The sequence below is a fragment of the Caretta caretta genome, chromosome 26, assembly GCF_965140235.1.
Source record: "Caretta caretta isolate rCarCar2 chromosome 26, rCarCar1.hap1, whole genome shotgun sequence".
Classification (NCBI taxonomy): domain Eukaryota; kingdom Metazoa; phylum Chordata; order Testudines; family Cheloniidae; genus Caretta; species Caretta caretta.
Window position 1 is genome coordinate 12,215,650 of NC_134231.1, and position 20,179 is coordinate 12,235,828.

At 50.9% G+C, this 20,179-nt stretch overlaps 1 protein-coding gene across 2 annotated transcripts in view; it reads right to left on the bottom strand.

Annotated features, from left to right (window-relative positions):
- The window catches only part of ADD2 (adducin 2), a 99,776-nt gene that overhangs the window by 26,961 nt on the left and 52,636 nt on the right, over nucleotides 1–20,179 (bottom strand). For both annotated transcript variants that reach the window (XM_048829540.2, XM_048829539.2), the window contains 6 exons: nucleotides 6,787–7,017; nucleotides 5,901–6,036; nucleotides 4,464–4,615; nucleotides 2,773–2,853; nucleotides 1,823–1,972; nucleotides 48–191 (listed from right to left, as the gene is read on the bottom strand). In XM_048829540.2, coding sequence (XP_048685497.1) covers nucleotides 48–191; nucleotides 1,823–1,972; nucleotides 2,773–2,853; nucleotides 4,464–4,615; nucleotides 5,901–6,036; nucleotides 6,787–6,984 — 861 coding nt within the window. In that variant the 5' untranslated portion in view covers nucleotides 6,985–7,017. The remainder of the gene's footprint in view (nucleotides 1–47; nucleotides 192–1,822; nucleotides 1,973–2,772; nucleotides 2,854–4,463; nucleotides 4,616–5,900; nucleotides 6,037–6,786; nucleotides 7,018–20,179) is intronic.

Genomic DNA, 20,179 nt, shown 5'->3' on the forward strand with positions numbered 1-20,179 from the left:
TCAGCCACAATATCTTTCAGTCGGAGGAGTGTGTCTTTTCTCCTAACCTTGCAGGTTGGTCCAAGGCACTTCTGTAGTTCAATCCTGTCTGCCTCTTCCTCCATCTCTCCATTGAAATCGAAGTACACAATGTTGCCTAGCAGCAGGGCATCATGGGATACAGGCAGGATGCCACATTTCATGGCAGACACCTGGCAAACAGAGAGAACGCAGGAAGCCAAGGGGAAGATCAGCATTTTGGTTCCCTCACGTTTACACCAACGCACCTGTCGAGTCTACGCTCAGCTTTCAAACCGGCAACCTGTGGCCTGTTGTTGCGCTTTTACGGCCCTGATCCCGCAATATCCTGAGCATCCTTCTCCCTCTCTCTCAGTGGAATCAACGGGTGCAGACGTTGCCCAGCATCTCCCAGGACTGGCCCCTCAGACCAGCGGCTGCATCAGTTTGCAGGCATATGAAGCCATGAAGGTTCAGCAGTGGCAGATCAGTGTGAACAATGAGGCTCTGCCATCAGCGCCAACAAAAGGAACCCAGGAAAACAGCAGTTTTGTAGCAGTCACATATTTTGGCCTTTCTCCTCCCAGGGGCTGCATCTTTCCCTTACTTTTACGCATCCCACCCACAGCTTCTGCCTCACATTAGAAGCATAAAGCAACTGACCGAAGGTGAGTCACATGAAGTTTGGGGATAAAAAAATGTTCATTTCTTAAATGACGGAACATGCACATGTCCGAGAAGTGCTCAAGTGAGGGGCAAACGGAGCCCCCTTCTCGGGGCCCTGCAGCATCCCAGTGCAGCAGACAGAGCACAGTCCCACTGTGCAGAAAGGACTGAATGAGCACAGACCTTGCCCAGTTCTAGTGTAATCCCCCTGAGCAGTAGCATGCCAGGGGCAAGAGAGGGCAGGTCGTCTCCCAGCACCCCTCCTGTAAGTCAAGTATTATCCCCACAGAACAGGTGGGGAAACTGAGGCACAGAGCCATTCAGCGACTTGCCCACGGTCACACTGTCTGTGACCGAGGTGGCAAGAGAACTCCGAACGCCTGAGTCCTGGCCCCTCAAAAGGTTACATGGCGTTCAAAGAGGTGCACACGGTCTGGTGCAAATCCGTTGCACTGGGGTGAATTTCATCCCTCTCATCTTCACATGAGCAAAGACCATTTGCATGCTCAGGGGGTTGCGGGGAGGTGTTCTAAAGTCCCGGGTACAGTTCTAAAGTCGAGGTTGAAACCCATTGGAAAATAAGCCTCAGTAAGGACTGGTCTCTCATAACCCATTACGAATGACGCTACTTAGCAGAGATGGGCTTGTGCTAGACATTCAGACTAACGAAGTCACTGTCCTTGAGTTTTGTCCCAGGATCAACAAATGCTGTGGCTGTCCGGAAACAAGAGGCCATTCTCCTGAGCAGAAGTTCTGCTGTTTTTATTAGCTGCTAAAGTAACAGCCGTACTTGATGCAAATACCTATCCTATTTACAAAGCATCACAGGGTTTCTAAAGGGAAATGAAACTTAATACCACTGTGTCAGAGGCCCCGTTAATTCCACTGATTTTAACGGGATGTGGATCAGCCTCTGAGGGAGCGATGTGTTTGAGAGACGAGTGGAGTGGGGATGCCACACACGGATCTCAAAGCCACAGAGGCGAGCAGGGTGTTATCAGCAATGAGCCTGAACGAAGCCCTGGATTCCCCATCCTCCCAACTTCACTCAGGATGTTCAGAGCCAGAGCTGAACTCTGCAGCTCTCTACGGCTGCGGTGCAAACCATACAGCGGCTGACCCTGGCAAACCCGTCAGCATGACTGATTGGGCTCCTTACCGCTGCAGTGTCAGGCGTGTGCAAGTGGATAATGCACCTGATGTCGGGTCTGGCTGCGTAGATGGCTGAGTGCAGGCCGAATCCTCTCGTGTCCACGGAAAAACTGGTACTGCCCTGCTCCACCACTTCACCCAGGATGTTCACTTTAATCTGCAGCAGGAAAGAAACGAGGCCGCAGGAGAGTTACCGGGGAGGGGAGGAATTCACACTCCCTATGGCTCACCCCAAATCTGCAGAACACCACTGCGCTCCCTCATCAACCCGTTGGATCCACCTTCCAGGTGGCTCTGCATTCAAAGAATGTGCTTCCTTCCAAAAGATCTGCTCTTGGAAGTATTTTGAGGAAGTTCTCTGGCCTGCGCTCTACAGGTGTTCAAATTAGATGATCACAATGGTCCATTCTGGCCTTGGAATCTATTAATTAAGCCTGCGAGGTAGGTATGGGATACAGACTCAGGTCCGTCAATTCTACAGCAACTCAGCCCATTCCCATACGGCCTGTGACATCTGCTGGGATCACAATCTACTGTGTGCCATGCATGCATGAAGAGAACATGCATCAGGTGGCTATTGAATGTTCACTGTCTATCTTTTTCAAAATGGTGATAAAAACCATGAAACTTTGAATTTTGACCAAAACAGGGTGAAAAAAATGGTGAGATTGCCACACGTATTTCTCTCCCCCTCACACCGCAGTGTTCAAACCACTCTGGAGCATTTCAAATTTCAAAATTTTGAGAAAAAACGGTGGGAGTGGAGGTGGAATTTGTTAAAAAAAATAATAATTTTTGGTCTTTTTTTAAACCATCTCTCATAAAGAATTCTTTGCCGTCAACGTCTCCCAAAGCGGTCCCAGATTACCAGCATGGATTTAATTTACCGTCGAGAGAGAGAGAGAGAAAGTGGAGGGTTTCATTATGAAGGAAGAGGGTGTTATTTAGCACACTCACCAGACTAGAAGCGGTGACTTCATTACACGAAAGACCTGTAGGGCAGATCAAGAAGTGATCCTGTTCTTTGCTGACACGCATCTACCAAAAGAAATGCACAGGAGTGGGGGAAAGAGGCGAGTTAAGATTAACTGGACAATTTTCAGTAGCATGTGCATTCTTACTTTCCTGGTGGGGCGTTCTGAGTCCTTCATATTACTAAGAGTATCTGTCTTTTCTATAGCCATTTCCATTCCAAACTATGTTGCTTAGTCAAGGGTCCATCCCATGACTGCATACTCCTGGCCAGAACTAAGGATAGGTCTACACCGCAATTAAAAACCAGCAGCTGGCCCGTGACAGCTGACTTGGGCTAAGGGGCTGTTCAGTTGCAGTGTAGATGTTTGGGCTGGGATGGAATCCTAGATCCTTCCAAGCCCACCTATAATGCTAAGAAACCAAACATAATTCCTTTCATCTGCATTTTCCAGTCAAGCCTCCAATCTCTGAGATTCCACTGTGTTTCATTTTGGTTTCAGATCTCCGGGAAAGTCAAACGTGACTGACCAAGCATGGTCTCAGTACTGTACCACTTGGGTCACACAATGGGCAAGAACTTTAACAGCTGGAAATTGGGGCTGAAGAAAAAAGGAAGTCAGTGACGGAGAAAAATTCAAAGAGTATAGTGCCGTATGTTCCATGATCACATATCATGCGGCTGCGCTGGAGCTGCTAAATTTCCTAGCCTTTGATCACAAAGATAAAGGGATATGGCATTTCTCGGTAGCATCTATGCCACTCACTACGGGGTTTTTTGCTGTGTTGACGAGTTGTCTCTGGTCCAGATGCTCAGTATAGCTCCACTGAGGATCTGGCCCACTTTGCATAGTGAGCAATGGAATGGCCTGAAAGGGAATTCTTATCTCACCAGCTGAGGAGCAGTTCCCAAGCTAGGACTGTAAAGTCAGCCTGTGGAAGTCACAGCTGGATGCCCTCTGACCCTGCACATGGGCATGTATGTGAGCTAAGATCAGGGTCATCTGATGCAGGGCACAGCTGAGCAGACGTCAAGAGAGAATTCACTTTGAACCCCCAACTCCCACCTATAGTATTAAACCGCTGAGCCGGTGCTTAAGCACTGTAGGTTGGAGAGGGTTTTTCTTTCCCCTTCCTCTGAAGGGTCACGCATTGATTTCTGCAAGATACCAGCACAGACAGCCTGTGCCAAATGTTACATTCCTGCACTGGCTACATGGTGTAGTGTTTGCTGAGGGATGCCAGAGGTTAGTAGAAAAGATGAGACCAGTCTCCCAGTCGGAACTCCCTCTCTTTATATCCTTCCCCCCACAAGTCTGGTCCACTCCGGTAACTGGAAGATCAAGAACTCTACGCTTCCATCTCAACTCCACACAAGGATGTGGATGGCAAAGGCAGGAGGACGGCAGTGTGCGGTCATCTGCAGGGCCCTACCAAATTCATGGCTGTGAAAAATGCATCACGGATCGTGAAATCTGGCCTCCCCCTGTGAAATCTGGTCTTTTGTGAGCTTTTACCCTATACTATACCGATTTCACAGGGGGAGACCAGCGTTTCTCAAACTGGGGGCCCTGACCCAAAAAGGAGTCGTGGGGTTTGGTAGGGCCCTAGTCGTGTTCCATCCTCACTACGGAGATGGCCCCATGTCCATGTTACCACTGGGGTTCCCCCCTCACCGTGACGTAGGTGTTGCTGAGCTGCGCCCAGCCGTACAGGTCCAGGAGTCGGTAGATGCTGCCAACCTTGCAACGCATGAGCCGCTCCCCTTTCGCTAGGGACAGCGACTCGGTGCTATGGAGGTCGTTGATGGGCGTCACCATGGAGAGACCTGAGGAGAGGCGGAGATCGGTTAGCTGGTTTGAGGGGCTCCTGGCTAGGAGGTGCTTTGGGAAGCAAGGAGGCTTCCAGGCCATTGGATCTGGCCCATCCAATCTCTATCTGTTCCCCTAGATGAGAGGCAGGATACTTCCCCAAGCTCTTCAGTCCGTATGTGTTGACTCCCATGGTGGATTCCCTTCCCTGAACCTTCACACCTTACCTCTCAGCCCACGAGGGCCGTGGAAGGATCTGTGGGACTCCCGAACACATCACTGCCAGTCTTAGACTGGGGATGGGGATCGCTGGAGAAAAAACACAAGGGGAGCACCCTCCCCAGCCCCATTTTTAAATGCAATGGGTTAGGGTTGATTTTATTTGTCGGATCTCCCCTCCTTAATCCTCCCCCCCCCTTTACTCTAACTCTCCTTTTTTTTTTTTTTTTTACACGTTGCCATTAAAAAAATCAGGGTGGGGAGGAAAAATGGGGAACAAAAGAGCAACATTTTGCTTGATCAGAAACCTGGAAAATTCAAAAAAAAAAACCCCAACCTATTGTTTGCAAAACATTCCATTTAAAAAAAACCAGACGGTTTTCATCAAAAAGCAGTTGAACAAAAAATTTCAGACAACCCTAATGTTCACCTTTTTTAGGCAATAATGTTCAGGGCATTTTAAAATACCTCTTTTGTTATCACTTATTCAACGCAAGTGTATGAAAACCACTTGGGAGGAAACTTCTCTTTGTTAAAGAAACAGCCACCCATTTCTTTAGTTAAGGGCCAGAAAAGCTCCCACTACGGTTCTCTGGTCTTCCAAGGAGACATCCAGGAAAAACAGGGAATGAGTTGATAATCCTGGAATTTTTAAGGTGAAATATAAAGAGGGGAAACCCTTTAAAACAGAGTCAGCAAAACACAGTCTTCAAGGCCTATTTTGGGCATTATAAAGAAGCAAAGAGGGGCAGAAACCCAATGTTATTTATCCCCACGCTGGTTGCCATTAAAGCTGACCACTGTATGGGTGTATGTGAAATCAGTGCAACCAGATAATATTTCACTGGAAACCCCGAGCACTTCGAACAACCCCATTCAGAGAAGGGAGAGATATAGCTGAGACTTTCTTGTTAGCCTAGGGGAATTAGGCACCTCAGTCCAACTGACATTCATGAGATGGGCACCATAGGTGCCTTTGATTGTCTTTCCGAATCCTGCAATGCCTGTCCCACCCTGGTTTGGTAACTTGGCAACAAGGCAGGCCTCCCCCCCCAGCCTGAGAAGAATTATCCACCAACATACTGATGGGAGAGGTGGGGAAGACGGAGGGAGCAGTGCTGGCCATGAAATCCGCGATCTGTCGCAGGGCCCAGATGTTGGAGTTGTTCCCCTTCTTCATTTGTTCTTGGATAAGGCTCTCCAGCTCCTCTCTGAAAGACTGAAACAGCATGGCAGACAGTGAATCATCAGCGATTTCACAGATCGGCGCCCACGCTGCCTTACAGCCACGCCGTGAGCTTTACAGAGCCAGCATCTTCCTGACAAAGTCGGCAGCGCTCCTCGTCAAGGCAAGGCGCTTCATGGGAAACAGGCTCCCCGGCCTCACACATTAAACACGGTTGGCACTCACAGCCCCGCTGGTACAGGGGAATGAGCAACACCTAATGGAGGACACTGGGCATCAGTTGCTCTCTCTATGCTCTGTCCCTTAAGCACAGAGCTTGCCCCGGTGACCACTCCAAGAGGAGAACGCTTCATGCTTGCAGAACGAGCTTTTAATAACTGGGGGTGGGGGGAGAAGTCTCAATTTTTGGATGTCCAACTTTAAGACACCTAGGGCCAGATTTTAGAAGAGCTCCCGGCCACATTTTCAAGGGCTCATCACCCAAAACCGGGGCCAGATTTTAGAAGTGCTCAGCACCCAACGTGCTGAGGGGTTTTAAGAATCTGGCCACTCATTTTGGCGGCTCCGTGGGTCTGCTCTGCAGAGGTGCTGAGTAGCCACAGCTCCTAGTGACTTCAGCTGGTTTCTAGAGCTGGGCATTCCAAACAAATAAATAGAGGCACCTGTAACAAAGAGCCCGCTAGTGGAGAAGCTAGGTCTTAGGATACAGAGACAGAACGGGGGATAAAAACCCCTGACTCCCACTCCCTCGCTTTGGCCATTTGCCAGGCACTCTCTACGCACTGGGCTCTGTAGGATCATGGTGACTCGCTTCTTCTGCTCCATCATGTTGAAGTCCTGCCGGAGATCGGCCGCCATGTTCCGGATGCGCAGATATTCCGGGTCATCTTCGGAGAACCGATCGAAGTAACGCTGCCCGTGGGGAGGCGGGGAGGAGACCGGGGGGGAAGAGACTGCCTCTGGGGTGGTTTCGTTGCTCATCTTCACGGCTGTCTAGAGTTTACTTCTTGGTACCTGTGCGGAGAGATGGAAGGGTCAAGAGCCGCCAGCAGGACTGGATGTGGGTTTTTTTGCACTTCTGACAGCAACATAAAAACACATTCTGGATGTTGCCTGGGGGGATAGTGGATGATGTACAACTCAGTTAACAATAATGGGAGGCAGGGGGTTGGGGTGGGTGCATGGCATGTATCCCTTATATTGATAACATAGGGTAGCCAACTTGGTAATATTTAAAAAACTTAATTTGCATCTGTACATTTTCACTCCATGCATCTGAAGAAGTGGGTTTTTTACCCACGAAAGCTTATGGCCAAATAAATCTGTTAGTCTTTGAGATGCCACCGGACTCCTTGTTATTTAAAAAATGGGCACTCTAGCAGGACTGCTGGAACCTCCCCTTCCCCATCCCTTTCCCCGAGGACCTGTCCTGCCCCCCGAGGACCTGCCCCACCCCGCCCTCTCCTCTTCCCCCTCCCGCCCCATCACTCATTGCTTTTCCCCCTCTCCCCTCCACCCTGTGTGGATCAGGAGGGACTCGCCTGCACAGCCGGGGCTGGGAGCTGCAGCCACCCGATGCAGGTAGGAGGTGCCCTTGGCTGAGCAGGGGTTGGCACGGGTGATAACTGGACTTTGGGTGTTCAGTCAGTAGATCTGACCGGACACCATCAGGTCCCCTTTTCGACCAGACTTTGTGATGGAAAACCGGACACCTGGCCATCCTAGGATAACATACCCTATGGTTTCTCTAACATTGAATACTAGAGTTTCATATTATCTGAGTTATTCAAACCAGCCACAAAGAGGAAGGTGGCTGGGAGACCTGGATGCAATTCCCTGCCCTGCTATACTTGGGCAAGTCACTAGCCTGTCTGTGACACAATGGCACCTCCGTCCCGTCCTGCGGCGCCCCCTGCAGTCCCATTCCTGCTCCCCGATGCACCTCCGTCCCGTCCTGCGGCGCCCCCTGCAGTCCCATTCCTGCTCCCCGATGCACCTCCGTCCCGTCCTGCAGCACACCCAGCTGCTCCACTTCTGAGCCTTTCAAACAGAAATGGGCTCCCCTATCCTTCCGCGCAGTGGTTTTGTGATGAAGACAGACGTGGACGAAGATGAGATGCCACCAAACTCAATTCCCTTGTGATCTAAACCAGCACTTAAACCTACGCCTCCAGAAGCAAAACCTTAATGCACTCATGTGCTGAACTGCCTTTATGCCCTCAAATCGGTAGTGTTTCCCTGCGTCCTCCAGGTGTGCTCGGGAATCAGCTAATAAGGACCAATTCCGAACACCGGAGCAGCAGGCTTAATTAAGGCCGGGATTTTAGAGTTCGCGCTCAGAGTGCAGAGTCCCCTTTCGGCTTCCTGATCATCTTCAGGCCTGTGAGTTTAAGAAGTGGCAGGACACAGCCTGCACAGAGTGTCCCCTCCTCGGCCTGGCTCCTAGGAGAGGACTTTCTGCAGCATCCTTGGCCTCAGCGCTCGGAACGGAGCCAAGCTGGGGCCACGGCAATAAGATTCGCTGTGGGCATCTCGCCCAGGGAACAGGGCAGTGTCTTCGCAGCCAGCAGCGGCTCTGCGTCAGAGAGACCCATTTCCGCGGCACGTACGTGCTTTGCTCTTCGCATTGGTGTTAATCTGGTTTCCGCAGCACCTGCGGGGGGTGTTATGCAGGCGTTGCTGAGGGTGATAACCCTGACGGGGGAGGGGGGTGGAGCGCTGGTCCCATCAGGGGCTGGATGCACAGAACATCTCTCAGCTACAATCCAGAGGGAGAGAAAGGAAGCCATGCATCAGCACCTTAACTCTTTGGAGCCTGGGGGCCGGGAGACTTGGACGCTTCCTTCCAAAAACCAGTCTTTTAAGGGTTAGTCTTTCCTCTTCTCAGCTAGGGAAGCAGTTCACATTGCTGAGTACAGAGGGCTAAGTCTGTCCAGCACCTACACCCCTTGGGGGCAGACCTTTGAGATGGCAATGGTGATTAGCCCCTAGAGGGCACACAGGAAGCTTGTGCCTAGCAGCAAGGCCATGGCCGAGCCACTGCCGGCAGCATTCAGCCAGGGCGCGATCTGCTCTTTGCAAGCCGCCAGCAAGCTGGAATCGTGCAGTCTGCACACAGCAAGGCAGGCTTTATAGCATGGAGAAGGAGGCACGCAGCAGCGGAGACTTACACCTGCACCTGTCCTACAGGGAGGGCCTTTCACAGGAGGTCAATGAGACTGAATAGCATTCATCTTGCAAGGGGCGGGGGGGGGCATCGCAGGGCTGTGTGCCTCAGCTCAGTGCTACCGGGTGTTTAACTATGAGGGGACAGGTTCATTGCAGCAATCGTGAAGCCTGCAGGCTTCTAGCCAGCGCAATGTTAACAGAGACTGCAGAGAACGGTGGGAACAGGGAATGCCTGCAGTGAAGTCAGGGATCGCATTCTGCTCCCAAACTACATTCTAGACCTAGGGATATGCATGGCCCAGGCTAGAGTGAAATTATACTGCGGGATTTGCCTCAGACGTTAGAAAGAGAATGAGAAACGGACAGCGAGAGAAACCGGGCAGGTTGCGGAAGACCCATCTGCACCCCTGACTACTCCCTCCCTAGCACAACTGCGCGGGCAACATGTGCCTGCCTGTCTTGAACGAAGCACGAGCCTTGATCGACACTGCCAGCCTCAGCTGCGCCCCGGCCCTTCAGGTGAGCTCGCAGAGACGGATCCACTGTCACTGAAACAATACACAGGTCGCCCTGCATTAACAGGCTACACTAAAGCCAGGCCGCACAGGCCAGACGGGCACACAGCACCCCCACGGCTCGGGGCAAAGCACGGCGGATGGAAAACGTGATGCTGGCAGACCCTTTCGGAGCTCTCGCGGCATTTTGTCACCGCCTGGACAAGGGGAGGATGCAGAGCTGAGAGAGGGCGGCGCAAACTTCCTCCCTTCCCCGAGGAGGGAGCAGTCTGATTTCCCCCCGGCCCTCGCAGAATGCATCAGGGAAGGATCTGTGCACCCGAGCAATCTGCCCCCGTGGGCTCGTACCATCAGCCGAGGTGGCACCCAGCTCGGAGCAGACGCAGGGGGGGGAACGCTGGAGCCAAAGTGGCTTGCTGGAGCCACGCCGGAAAGCCCACATGTGCTGGCAGCTCGCCTGCGTGGGTGAGAAGCGAGGCTGTTCCCTGCCTGCAGCCTATCTGCCACAGCACAGCTCTCTCTGCTGCTGACATTTCTGCGTCTGCCAGTGCCTGGCTTTGCTGCGTGCACATCGGTTTCCTCCAAGCGGATGCTGCTGAAGCTACGGCAGCAGCTGTTCACATTTACAGAGCTCGAAAGACTATATAGGGTCCTTTCATTCCCCATGCAAATGCGGCCACTTCTGGGGTGGAGTGAGGCAGTGCATAGCCATGCTACACAACAGGTTAGGGCAGGAGGTGAAGAAGACTGTCAAAAGCAACTGCATCTTTGTAAGGTGATCAGATTGGCAGGAAGTCATTACCAGGCCCCGCTTATGATGATTTAAGATTTGAATTGCTGTAGCGCCCAGAGGCCAGTCACAGAGCAGGATCCCCGTGTGCCAGGTGCTGTACAAACCCAGCACAAAAAGACAGTCCCTGCCCCACAGAGATGGCAATCTCAGGATGAGAACAGAGGGATACAGACAGATGGGGAAGTGCCAGGAAACAAGGCTCCGAAGTGGCTGCACAATACAAATAACTACAGAACACGGAGGCAGACCTTCCTGCTCTTATGATAAATGCCAGGGGATGTTTAATGATCTCCAGAGATCATGATGTCCAGCAATGCAGTGCCTGCTTCCCTACATCCCTTTATGGGGGAGCTGAAGGGCAACTGATTCCAGACCGACTAGGGTAAGGAGTTCAGGTGTGTAGTTAATTAACAGGACAGTGCAGGCTGGGAGGCTGAGAATATCCCTACTTTGTGAAGTTCTCTATGGACTTACCATACCCAGTGCGACTGCCATGCCTGTTTGGGGGACGCGGCCTCTGCCACTCACCCTGCACCCTCAGCAAGGCGCTCAGACACCAAGGTGACGGGCACAGTACAAGAACCTGAATAGAACAGAAGGCTGACTCCGTGGCTGACTCCTACTCTGTTCTCCCTTAGGAATCCTGGCCATCTCCTTGGTGCGTTCCCCTCCACGGGCTAACCCACCTGCACCCTGCTTCGCTCACATGCACGCAAAGCAGTAGATTTGTGAGCGTGTTTGGCTGGTGCTGCTGCTATATCTTAGTGGTTTGAGCATTGGTCTGCTAAACCCAGGGTTGTGAGTTCAATCCCTGAGGGGGCCATTTAGGGATTTGGAGCAAAAAAAAATTGGGGATTGGTCCTGCTTTGAGCAGGGGGTTGGACTAGATGATCTCCTGAGGTCCCTTCCAACCCTGATATTCTATGATTGGATATCAGAGACTGGTGTAAATCAGTACAGCTCCAGGGAAGTCAGTGGGGCTATGGCCATTCACACCAGCTAAGGAGCCAGGCCAAGGATTTAAGATATTGGCACGATGCATTATTTTGATACTAGCAATAAAATGCCCATTCTGCTTTCGCCAAACTCCACCTTTTTACCGTCCCTTGATCACCTGCGCCAGGAAACGTCTTGTCTTCCAAGCACTTTTTGGTGACTGTTTTGTTCCAATCTGTTTTCCCCTGCCTCGGAGATGCTTGCAGTCTGTGCGCCTTCCCTGTCTTTTGAAGCTCTCTCCAGCAGGAATGGGGAATGCTGGGGATTACCAGGCTACGAAGGATTTGAACTCTGATCATTTCTTCCCCATGCTTCTCTGCTTCTTTTGCGAAAGTAAAACAGCTCTCTGGTTTCCATGGTGAAAGCTGCTCCAGAAATATATGTTGCAGGGATCAACCCTTCATTTAGAGGACTAAAACGGCTCGAGAAGCCTTAGTCACATCTAGTTGCTAGGATGAGATTCCTGCATACAAAGAAATAGCCAAAAAAAGCTGGGGGGCGGGGGTGGGGGGAAACGTGCAAGAAAAAAAATATTGTTTTTTCCCCCTTCTCTGCCAAATTTTTCATGATGTCCTCTGGGGAAAGCTCTCACACGGTCTAGTCAAATATATGCTGCACATCTTTCTGCACATTACGGTCACAACCCAGGGACTGTCTTTGCCGGCTGGGCTCGAGGTCCAGGCTGTAAATCAAAGTGCCCCCCGAGGAATGGTTCCCCACCTTTTTGCTTCCGTTGCTGCACACATGAGCCACTGATTCTCCACAGCTCTTCTCAGCGTTGGTTACATTTTTTTCCTCTCCCCCATCGGCTGTGAAAGAGCAAACCACATGCCCGTGGTTTCAGAAGCGGATCAAGACACTGGTCAGCATTTGCATGCATGGAGGCGACTCCTGACCCCCTCTGCTACTGAATTGCCTCCCACAAAAGCATCGGAAGTGGTGTGGTCCTGATGTTCAACAGGGGTGGATCCTCCAGCTACTGACAACATAACCTGCTCCCCAAAGGGCACCGGCGGAATGACTGGGGACTACTACAGTACCCTTGAGCTGGTGGGTAGAGTTATTCCTCCCCCCTCTCCAGAAAGCCCCACCCTGTACTGAGCCTGGCTACTGCAGCTTGGCAGAGAGCCTGGCCCCAGGACCTGGCCCATGTGTATGTGACTCATTCAGAGCACACTTGTTACTGCAGAATTAGGGGACGTTCAGAGAAGGACAACAAGAACGGTATGGGGCATGGAAACCATTATGAAGAGAGATTGAAAACAATGGGATTGTTTCCCTTAGAAAGGAGACTAATGAGAGAGGACATGATAGAAATATATAAAATAAAGAGTAGTTTAGAAAAGGGAGAGGGGAAACTACTGTTATCCCCAGTTTCAGAGTAGCAGCCATGTTAGTCTGTATCCGCAAAAAGAAAAGGAGGACTTGTGGCAACTTAGAGATGAACAAATTTATCTGAGCATAAGCTTTCCTGAGCTACAGCTCACTTCATCGGATGTATCGAATGCATCCAATGAAGTGAGCTGTAGCTCACGAAAGCTTATGCTCAAATAAATTGGTTAGTCTCTAAGGTGCCACAAGTCCTCCTTTTCTTTTTACTGTTATCCCCGTCTCCTAACACAAGAGGAAAAGCCTATTCAATAAGAACATAATGTAAGAACGTTCATACTGGGTCAGACCAAGGGTCCATCGAGCCCAGTATCCAGTCTTCCGACAGTGGCCAACGCCAGGTGCCCCAGAGGGAATGAACAGAACAGGTCATCATCAATGAGTTCAAAGAGGTGGGGAGGGGCAAATGTACCAGGGCTCCAAGATCAGGGCCCCCCCTCCCAAACATCCATGGAAACAAAGTGATACGAACGGGTGTGGGGCCTCAACCCCCAAATTTCTCCTGATGGGCCTGGAGGGAGAAAATTCAAAACGGATACAAAGGAAACTTTTTCCCACACAACCTGTAACTAGCCTGTGGAACTCACTACCACATGCAGTCATGGAGACCACGAACTCGGCAAGACTGAGGAAGGGAGTACACGTTTATACGGATAGCAAGGCTATCCAGAATTCTAATGGCTCGAGGCTGGCTTACGTCCGGAAGCATAAGGTTTACTAAGCTGCCAAAAACTTGTCAGCATCAATGGTCAGAGAAGGATGAGACCCAATGTATGTGGGTGGACAGATTATCCCACTTCTGCTACTGTGGGATTCTGACACCTTCCTCTAAAACCCCAGCATATTGGATTGAATGGACCACGGATTTGATCCAGCTTGAAGCCGTATCTTATCCATCCTAGAAACAAGCTGTGGTCGGATCATTTCCTGACCAATCATATTTGCCGCACTGGATTAGGGTAAAGCAACCTCATGCATCAGGGTGTCAGCGGATCACAACTGGGGTCAGGAAGGCTCCATGGCGGAGCCTGATGGTCCTTCCCTAATGCGTAGGGCGTTGCCCGAGGCGTGCTACATGCTGGCACCCTATCGCTGCAGCATGAGGACACAGGTGGCAGGATATGGAGGAGTGCGGGGAACACTGCAGCCTCTCCTTTTAGTTTGCACCCCAGCAAGTACTTTCTATTCACCGAGCAAGGGAAACGCAAGGCTGGGCTAGCATTGGGTACATCCTACAGACTCCTGACCAACTATGTGCCCACGACCCTCCTCTCCAAAAAGCCACAGTCTCCAAGGTCCTGATTTTGGGGAGCTCAGTCTCCCCCTTTCTCTAAGTCTTTGCCCCAGCATCTGCAGAACGGAGTCGTTTCCCTTCGCCTCCGCTCCGGTGAAAGGAGCATCAGAGCTGTTGCCTAGTTACCCAGGGTCTTAAGGTACCGCAGCACCACGGCGCAGCTGCCTGCTGCCTAAATACAGACATCCGGGGTGATAAAGCCGGCTGGATGCTGCTGGACTCTTTATGCCTCGCAAGCCAAGTGGATGGCTGTGCGCAGACTGATTGGGAAGACGAGGCTAATCAGGAAAGCAGGCTGGGGTGGGGCCATTGCTTAGAGCACAGAGCAAGCACACCGAGTGGTTTTGCAGCACCAAGCTAGCCCACTGCCGTCTGCCAGTGGCAGACTCCGTGCTGCGGCTCCCTGGCGAGCAAGGAGCGTGCCTGGGTAGCACTGTGAAATGCTCCCACCATTGCAGCCCCAAATGCGACGCGGCCCGAGTCACTGGCTGTGCACGGCTTTGCAGGCTGCACCGCTGAGAGACGGTGCCCTCTTGGCACCCGGAGGTCCTGCAGCCCGATTTAAGAAGCGGATGGAGCACTCAGGGGCCAGTAATAATCAGAGATGGTTAAATCTGCACTCTGAGCTGAATCGAACCTTCTGGGTTCCATGTTCTGGTTCAGACCATTGTACAGCTTTTAGATCCAAACTTCCTCAGCGTTTCCCAGTGTTGCCACTTTTTGTGACTGATCATTGAGACTCACGGTATTTGGGGCTCTTTCTCTAAGTCGCAGTTCCTGGAAGCATGTGATTAAAAAAATAAAAGAGCTCTGAAATTCTCACTTAAAGTTTCTAGACTTTGTGATTGCAGAGAAAGATAAACCCCACAGGCTCAAAACCCAGGAAGTGAACTGAAAATAATTTGATTTTTAAAAATAGTAAATTTGAGAAGTGGGGATGTTAAATCCATGAACTTTAGGGGCCTATGGTGAATTGCTTAAAGCAGGGGAGGAGGGGAGTGTTTGGCAATACTGGCTTTGGAAGGAAGGCTTGCATCAGAGTTCTTACAGGGGCCAATTTCTATTAACATCTGCACTTTCGTTGGCTAAGGTAAGGATACTTGAAATCTCATGCTTCAGGGCTTAAACAATGCTCACGGTAGTGCTCAGGAATGAACTCGCTCCTCTCCTTCCACCCCCTGTACAGAACTGCACCATGGTGATTGCTGAAGGTTTTCTCTGCCCACTGAGAAACGTGAGGCAGGGGCATTCTGCCCTTAGCAGTGATCCAGCTAGATTGGCCGGTGGTGCAATCTGGAATGGCATAGGTAATGGTCTTGCTTGAAAAAGCCCTCCCACCTCAGCAATAAGACACTCCGATGCTACAGAGATATATACATAGACTAGGGTGACCAGATAGCAAATGTGAAAAATCGGGACAGAGGGTGGGGGGTAATAGATGCCTATATTCAAAAAAGTCCCAAATATCGGGACTGTCCCTATAAAATCGGGACATGTGGTCACCCCAACATAGACAGACAAACTGAGCGCTCGAGGAGAAGGGAGTTGGGATTAATGTTCAAAAATTCATTTTCTACCTTGACAAACAAGCAGGTTAAAAGCATGAACTTCACAAAGTCTCCGCTGGCCATTAGCAGTTCATACCCATATGAACCGGGTGCATTGGCTTTCACTCAGTTGATCTATGCAACATGTGCCAGCAGCACAAGGAGGAGATGAAGGATCACAGCATTAGAGAAGAAGGGATGGGGGTGCACTTCTTCCACCATACAACTTTGATCCCTGCTTGAAAGGAATCCTCCTCAAATGCCACAGGATTCGGCCACATGCAGAGAAGGCCCCTAAGCTAGCATGGAAGGGCCCATCTACACTGCAATGTAAACCTAGGTTGGATAGAACGCAAGTTAGCAGACTCTGGGTTTGTTAACCTAAGGCTTCAGCATCTATACTAAATTGTAATCCCAGGTTAGGATTTGTTGAACCCTGGGTCCCAGCCTATGCTGCATTATGCAGGCCTGGGTCCAACCACCCACATCCCAGACTTCCTAGCACCCTCCCCAAATGTGACTGCTCTAGCCGTTTGTTCATGGAGCAGTGAACACTCCGGGACCGCCCACCAAACTTGACTGTCCAGAGGACAAAGGAAATCGGCCTGTGGGATTGTGGGATACTAATGGTGGATTTCCAGAGCGTAAATCCAGTGGGGCTGTGTCTATACTGCAAAGCAAAAGGGTTTGAGCCCTGGGTCCTGGCTTGACTCAGGTTTGTATCCTTCAACCCCTGTGGGGTCCCGGGACCATGGGTCCAAGGCCTGGGTTAGCCTGATTTGTATGTGGACAGAAAGGGGGTTAGGCTTGAGCTTGAATTCGAACCCTGGGCTTACTCTGCAGTGTAGACGTACCCTGTATGACAAAATAAATACAGACCCAATTCTCCACCTGGATGCAGAGGAGCAAAGGCTCTGAAGTCAATTGGCTTGTTCCAGTGTACGTAAGAAGAGAACGCAGCCCAAATATTTAGCAAGAGCCACGTTCTAGTACAGTGCGGTACAGATTACTGTAGCCAAGGGCCTGGCAGTGTTTCTCGTGCATCTGGATGGGACACAGATTCACTGCCTGGGAGTGCAAATGCTAACCCCCTTTGTCTGTGCAGGGTAGTGAACTGGGCCCATCAGATATAAATACAGGCCAAAGGCCCATGCGTCTCCAAGTGATGCAAGGAGAGCTTGGGGCCTCAACACCTGCACGTAGCTGCCCCTTAGCTCAAGTGGGAGAGATTCGGGGGGTCCCCCTGCTCACAGCCCAATCAGGACCACGCATCTTGTGTCACACTCACTGCATGGCATCTTTGATCATTTCAACCCTAGTGTCTTTGCGTAGGTCCCCTGGGATCCACCGGTGTATGCCCTCCCCGACCTGCAGGCCAGCTTGGCCTCTGGCAAGCTCCTTTCCATCCCGGCATTTCCCAGACATGAGCTGTGTGAAGCTGCCCTTTGGGATTAGCAGCTCGCTCTGGAGTTCTGCTTGATGCGTGTCCTGGAGCGCGTGGGCTCAAGATGAAAAGCAGCCACCCGATGTGCTTTCAGAAACAGAAACAAAGGGGATATTTTTTGAAGCAGGGTCAATTTTACCCACAATTTGTATTTTCCTGTACAGGCATTGCCAAGGCACTAGACTATCAGCCCCGGCATTAGCCTCTCACATGCTGGATTTGCAACACGTGTGGTCACATTAAGACAAACATGAGTTTCCCGGAGACAACGGAGAGGCAAATCTCAACCCCCTGAGAAAGCCAGGGCTGTGAGGAACCCCCACTTCCCCTCCTTGCCCCCAGGGCCATCAGAGCTCCCACTTCCCCTCCCCCTGCAGGGCCATCAGAGATCCTACTTCCCCTCCCCGCGCAGGGCAATCGGAGCCCCCACTACCCCTCCTCGCCCCCAGGGCACCCAGCCGGTGCACAAAGCAACTGTGTCCATCCGTTGGTCGCTGCCTTCCAATGGACCAGCTAGTTCAAGACAGGTAGGATCTACGCCAGCACAGAGATGTACTATACCTGATCCAGCCAAAGGAGGAGGTGTAAGGAACCCCTTATAGCAGACGTGCTCACTACAGCCTGCAAATCAAGCCCTGTGTTTCAGGTAGTGGGGAGATACGCTGGGGGAATTGCTGTTCTGATCAGATAAATAGCAGACTGATCTCTGCCCATCTTTGGGAATGTACCTTGGGAGAGATCCCCTGGAGTCTTCTGATGCAAAACCCTAAGTCTTAGGAATTCAGTCATCTGCCACGCACGGGCAGCTAGCACCTAAGCTGAAGAGGTGCTAAGTGCATCCCTAGGGTGCTGAGCACCCTCAGCTCAGTGGCACCTTTCCAGACTGGCTCAGCAGCTCACAGGATCAGGTACCTGGGTGGCACATTGCAGTACGGCAACCTCACTCATCTGCTGCCTGTTTAAAATATGCTTTCGGTTCATGCTTGTCTGTAATATTGACATACGAACCAAAAGCTAACCACCAGGCTCCAAAGCTAGGACACTGCGGGTTACCTGAGGCCATAAAAAACACCACAGTGGCTAATGCAACTGTCAATATAAAGGTATTTTCATTATATTCCTGATACAATGCTCTTAAACGGGGGGACGGGGCAGGCAGCTCCCCAGCAAGTGTTAATCACATGGAAGAATCCCAAGGAATATTTTTTTGCTGAGCCTTGACAGATAGGGCTGCATAATCTATTGACTTTACTATGGACTGAGCAGATAAACCGTGCTGAAGACACTTGGAAGAGTCATGGAGAGTGGGGGATTCTAAGGACTCATTCTCCCCCCTTGACATCTGTGTGAAGTGAGGGCAAAACATTATAGTAGCCTTCAACTACCTGAAAGGGGGTTCCAAAGGGGTTGGAGCTCAGCTGTTCTCAGTGGTGGCAGATGACAGAACAAGGAGCAATGGTCTCAAGTTGCAGTAGGGGAGGTCTAGGTTCATAGAATCATAGAATATCAGGGTTGGAAGGGACCTCAGGAGGTCATCTAGCCCAACCCCCTGCTCAAAGCAGGACCAATCCCCAATTAAATCATCCCAGCCAGGGGTTTGTCAAGCCGGGCCTTAAAAACCTCTAAGGATGGAGATTCCACCACCTCCCTAGGTAACCCATTCCAGTGCTTCACCGCCCTCCTAGTGAAAAAGTTTTTCCTAATATCCAACCTAAACCTCCCCCACTGCAAGGTTGGATATTAGGAAACACTGTTTCACTAGGAGGGCGGTGAAGCACTGGAATGGGTTACCTAGGGAGGTGGTGGAATCTCCATCCTTAGAGGTTTTTAAGGCCCGGCTTGACAAAGCACTGGCTGGGATGATTTAGTTGGGGTTGGTCCTGCTTTGAGCAGGGGATTGGACTAGATAGCCTCCTGAGGTCTCTTCCAACCCTAACCTTCTATGATTCCCCAATCAGAATTGTAATGTGGAGAGAAGAGACAGAGGTGCCGGGCAGAAGAAAACTAGGTCCAACCTTTCTAAGTCATCTGGCTCTGAGGCAGGGGGCTCTTTACTTGTTCTGATCCAAACCCATAAACTTTGTGATGCTCCATCCTAACCTCAAGCAGGACAGGTTGGACACGGGAGGGGATTCAAGGTTCAAAAGTCAGATGTTTGCTGAAATAGATGTTCAAAACTTACATTAGTGACAGCAGTATGCAAACACTGAGTTCATTTAATTGCATTAATTCTTCTTATCTGCAGGGCGGGAAGGAAGCCACTGCACTATTAGCTGCACATTGAGCTATTTCCAGTGTCTCAATTAGAGATGACCCCTGGATCTTAAACCTGCCCCCCACCTCTTCTTTTTTCCCCTCCCCAAGAAGCTGGAAGGAATCAGATGTGGGGGGGGAGGGATAGCTCAGTGGTTTGAGCATTGGCCTGCTAAACCCAGGGTTGTGAGTTCAATCCTTGAGGGGGCCATTTAGGGAACTGGGGCAAAAACTGGGGATTGGTCCTGCTTTGAGCAGGGGGTTGGACTAGATGACCTCCTGAGGTCCCTTTTTACCCTGATCTTCTATGATTCTAGATAGGCCTGAATCAGAACTCCCAGCTCTGAACAGATTCTGAGCCGATTTTGGATCTGAATTTCCAGGCTCAAAGCTCCTTTGTGGAAGATCCGGTTCTGCAGCGTGCTGGGCACACTCAGCCTCTTCTAATTTCAACAGGAGCTGGGGGTCACTCAGCCCCTCCGAGGCTCGGGATCTCGCAGGATCAAATCCAAGAACCCACTGGCTGCAGGAACGTTGCCCCACACAGCAGAGGGTTAAACACGTTGCTTGGTTCTCTTATAAGACTTCTGAAAGATCCCTATTAAGGCTGAAAGAGACTGAACACAGAACGCGAGACTCCAGCTGAGTTTAAGCAGGTTACAAACACGCTGACTGCACACAGGCCTGTGAACTAAGGACAGTCCTTTCATCTCAGAGGGTCTCAGAATTCGTTAGAAACACTAACTAAGCTCCCAACAAGGGGTCGTTAACAATACG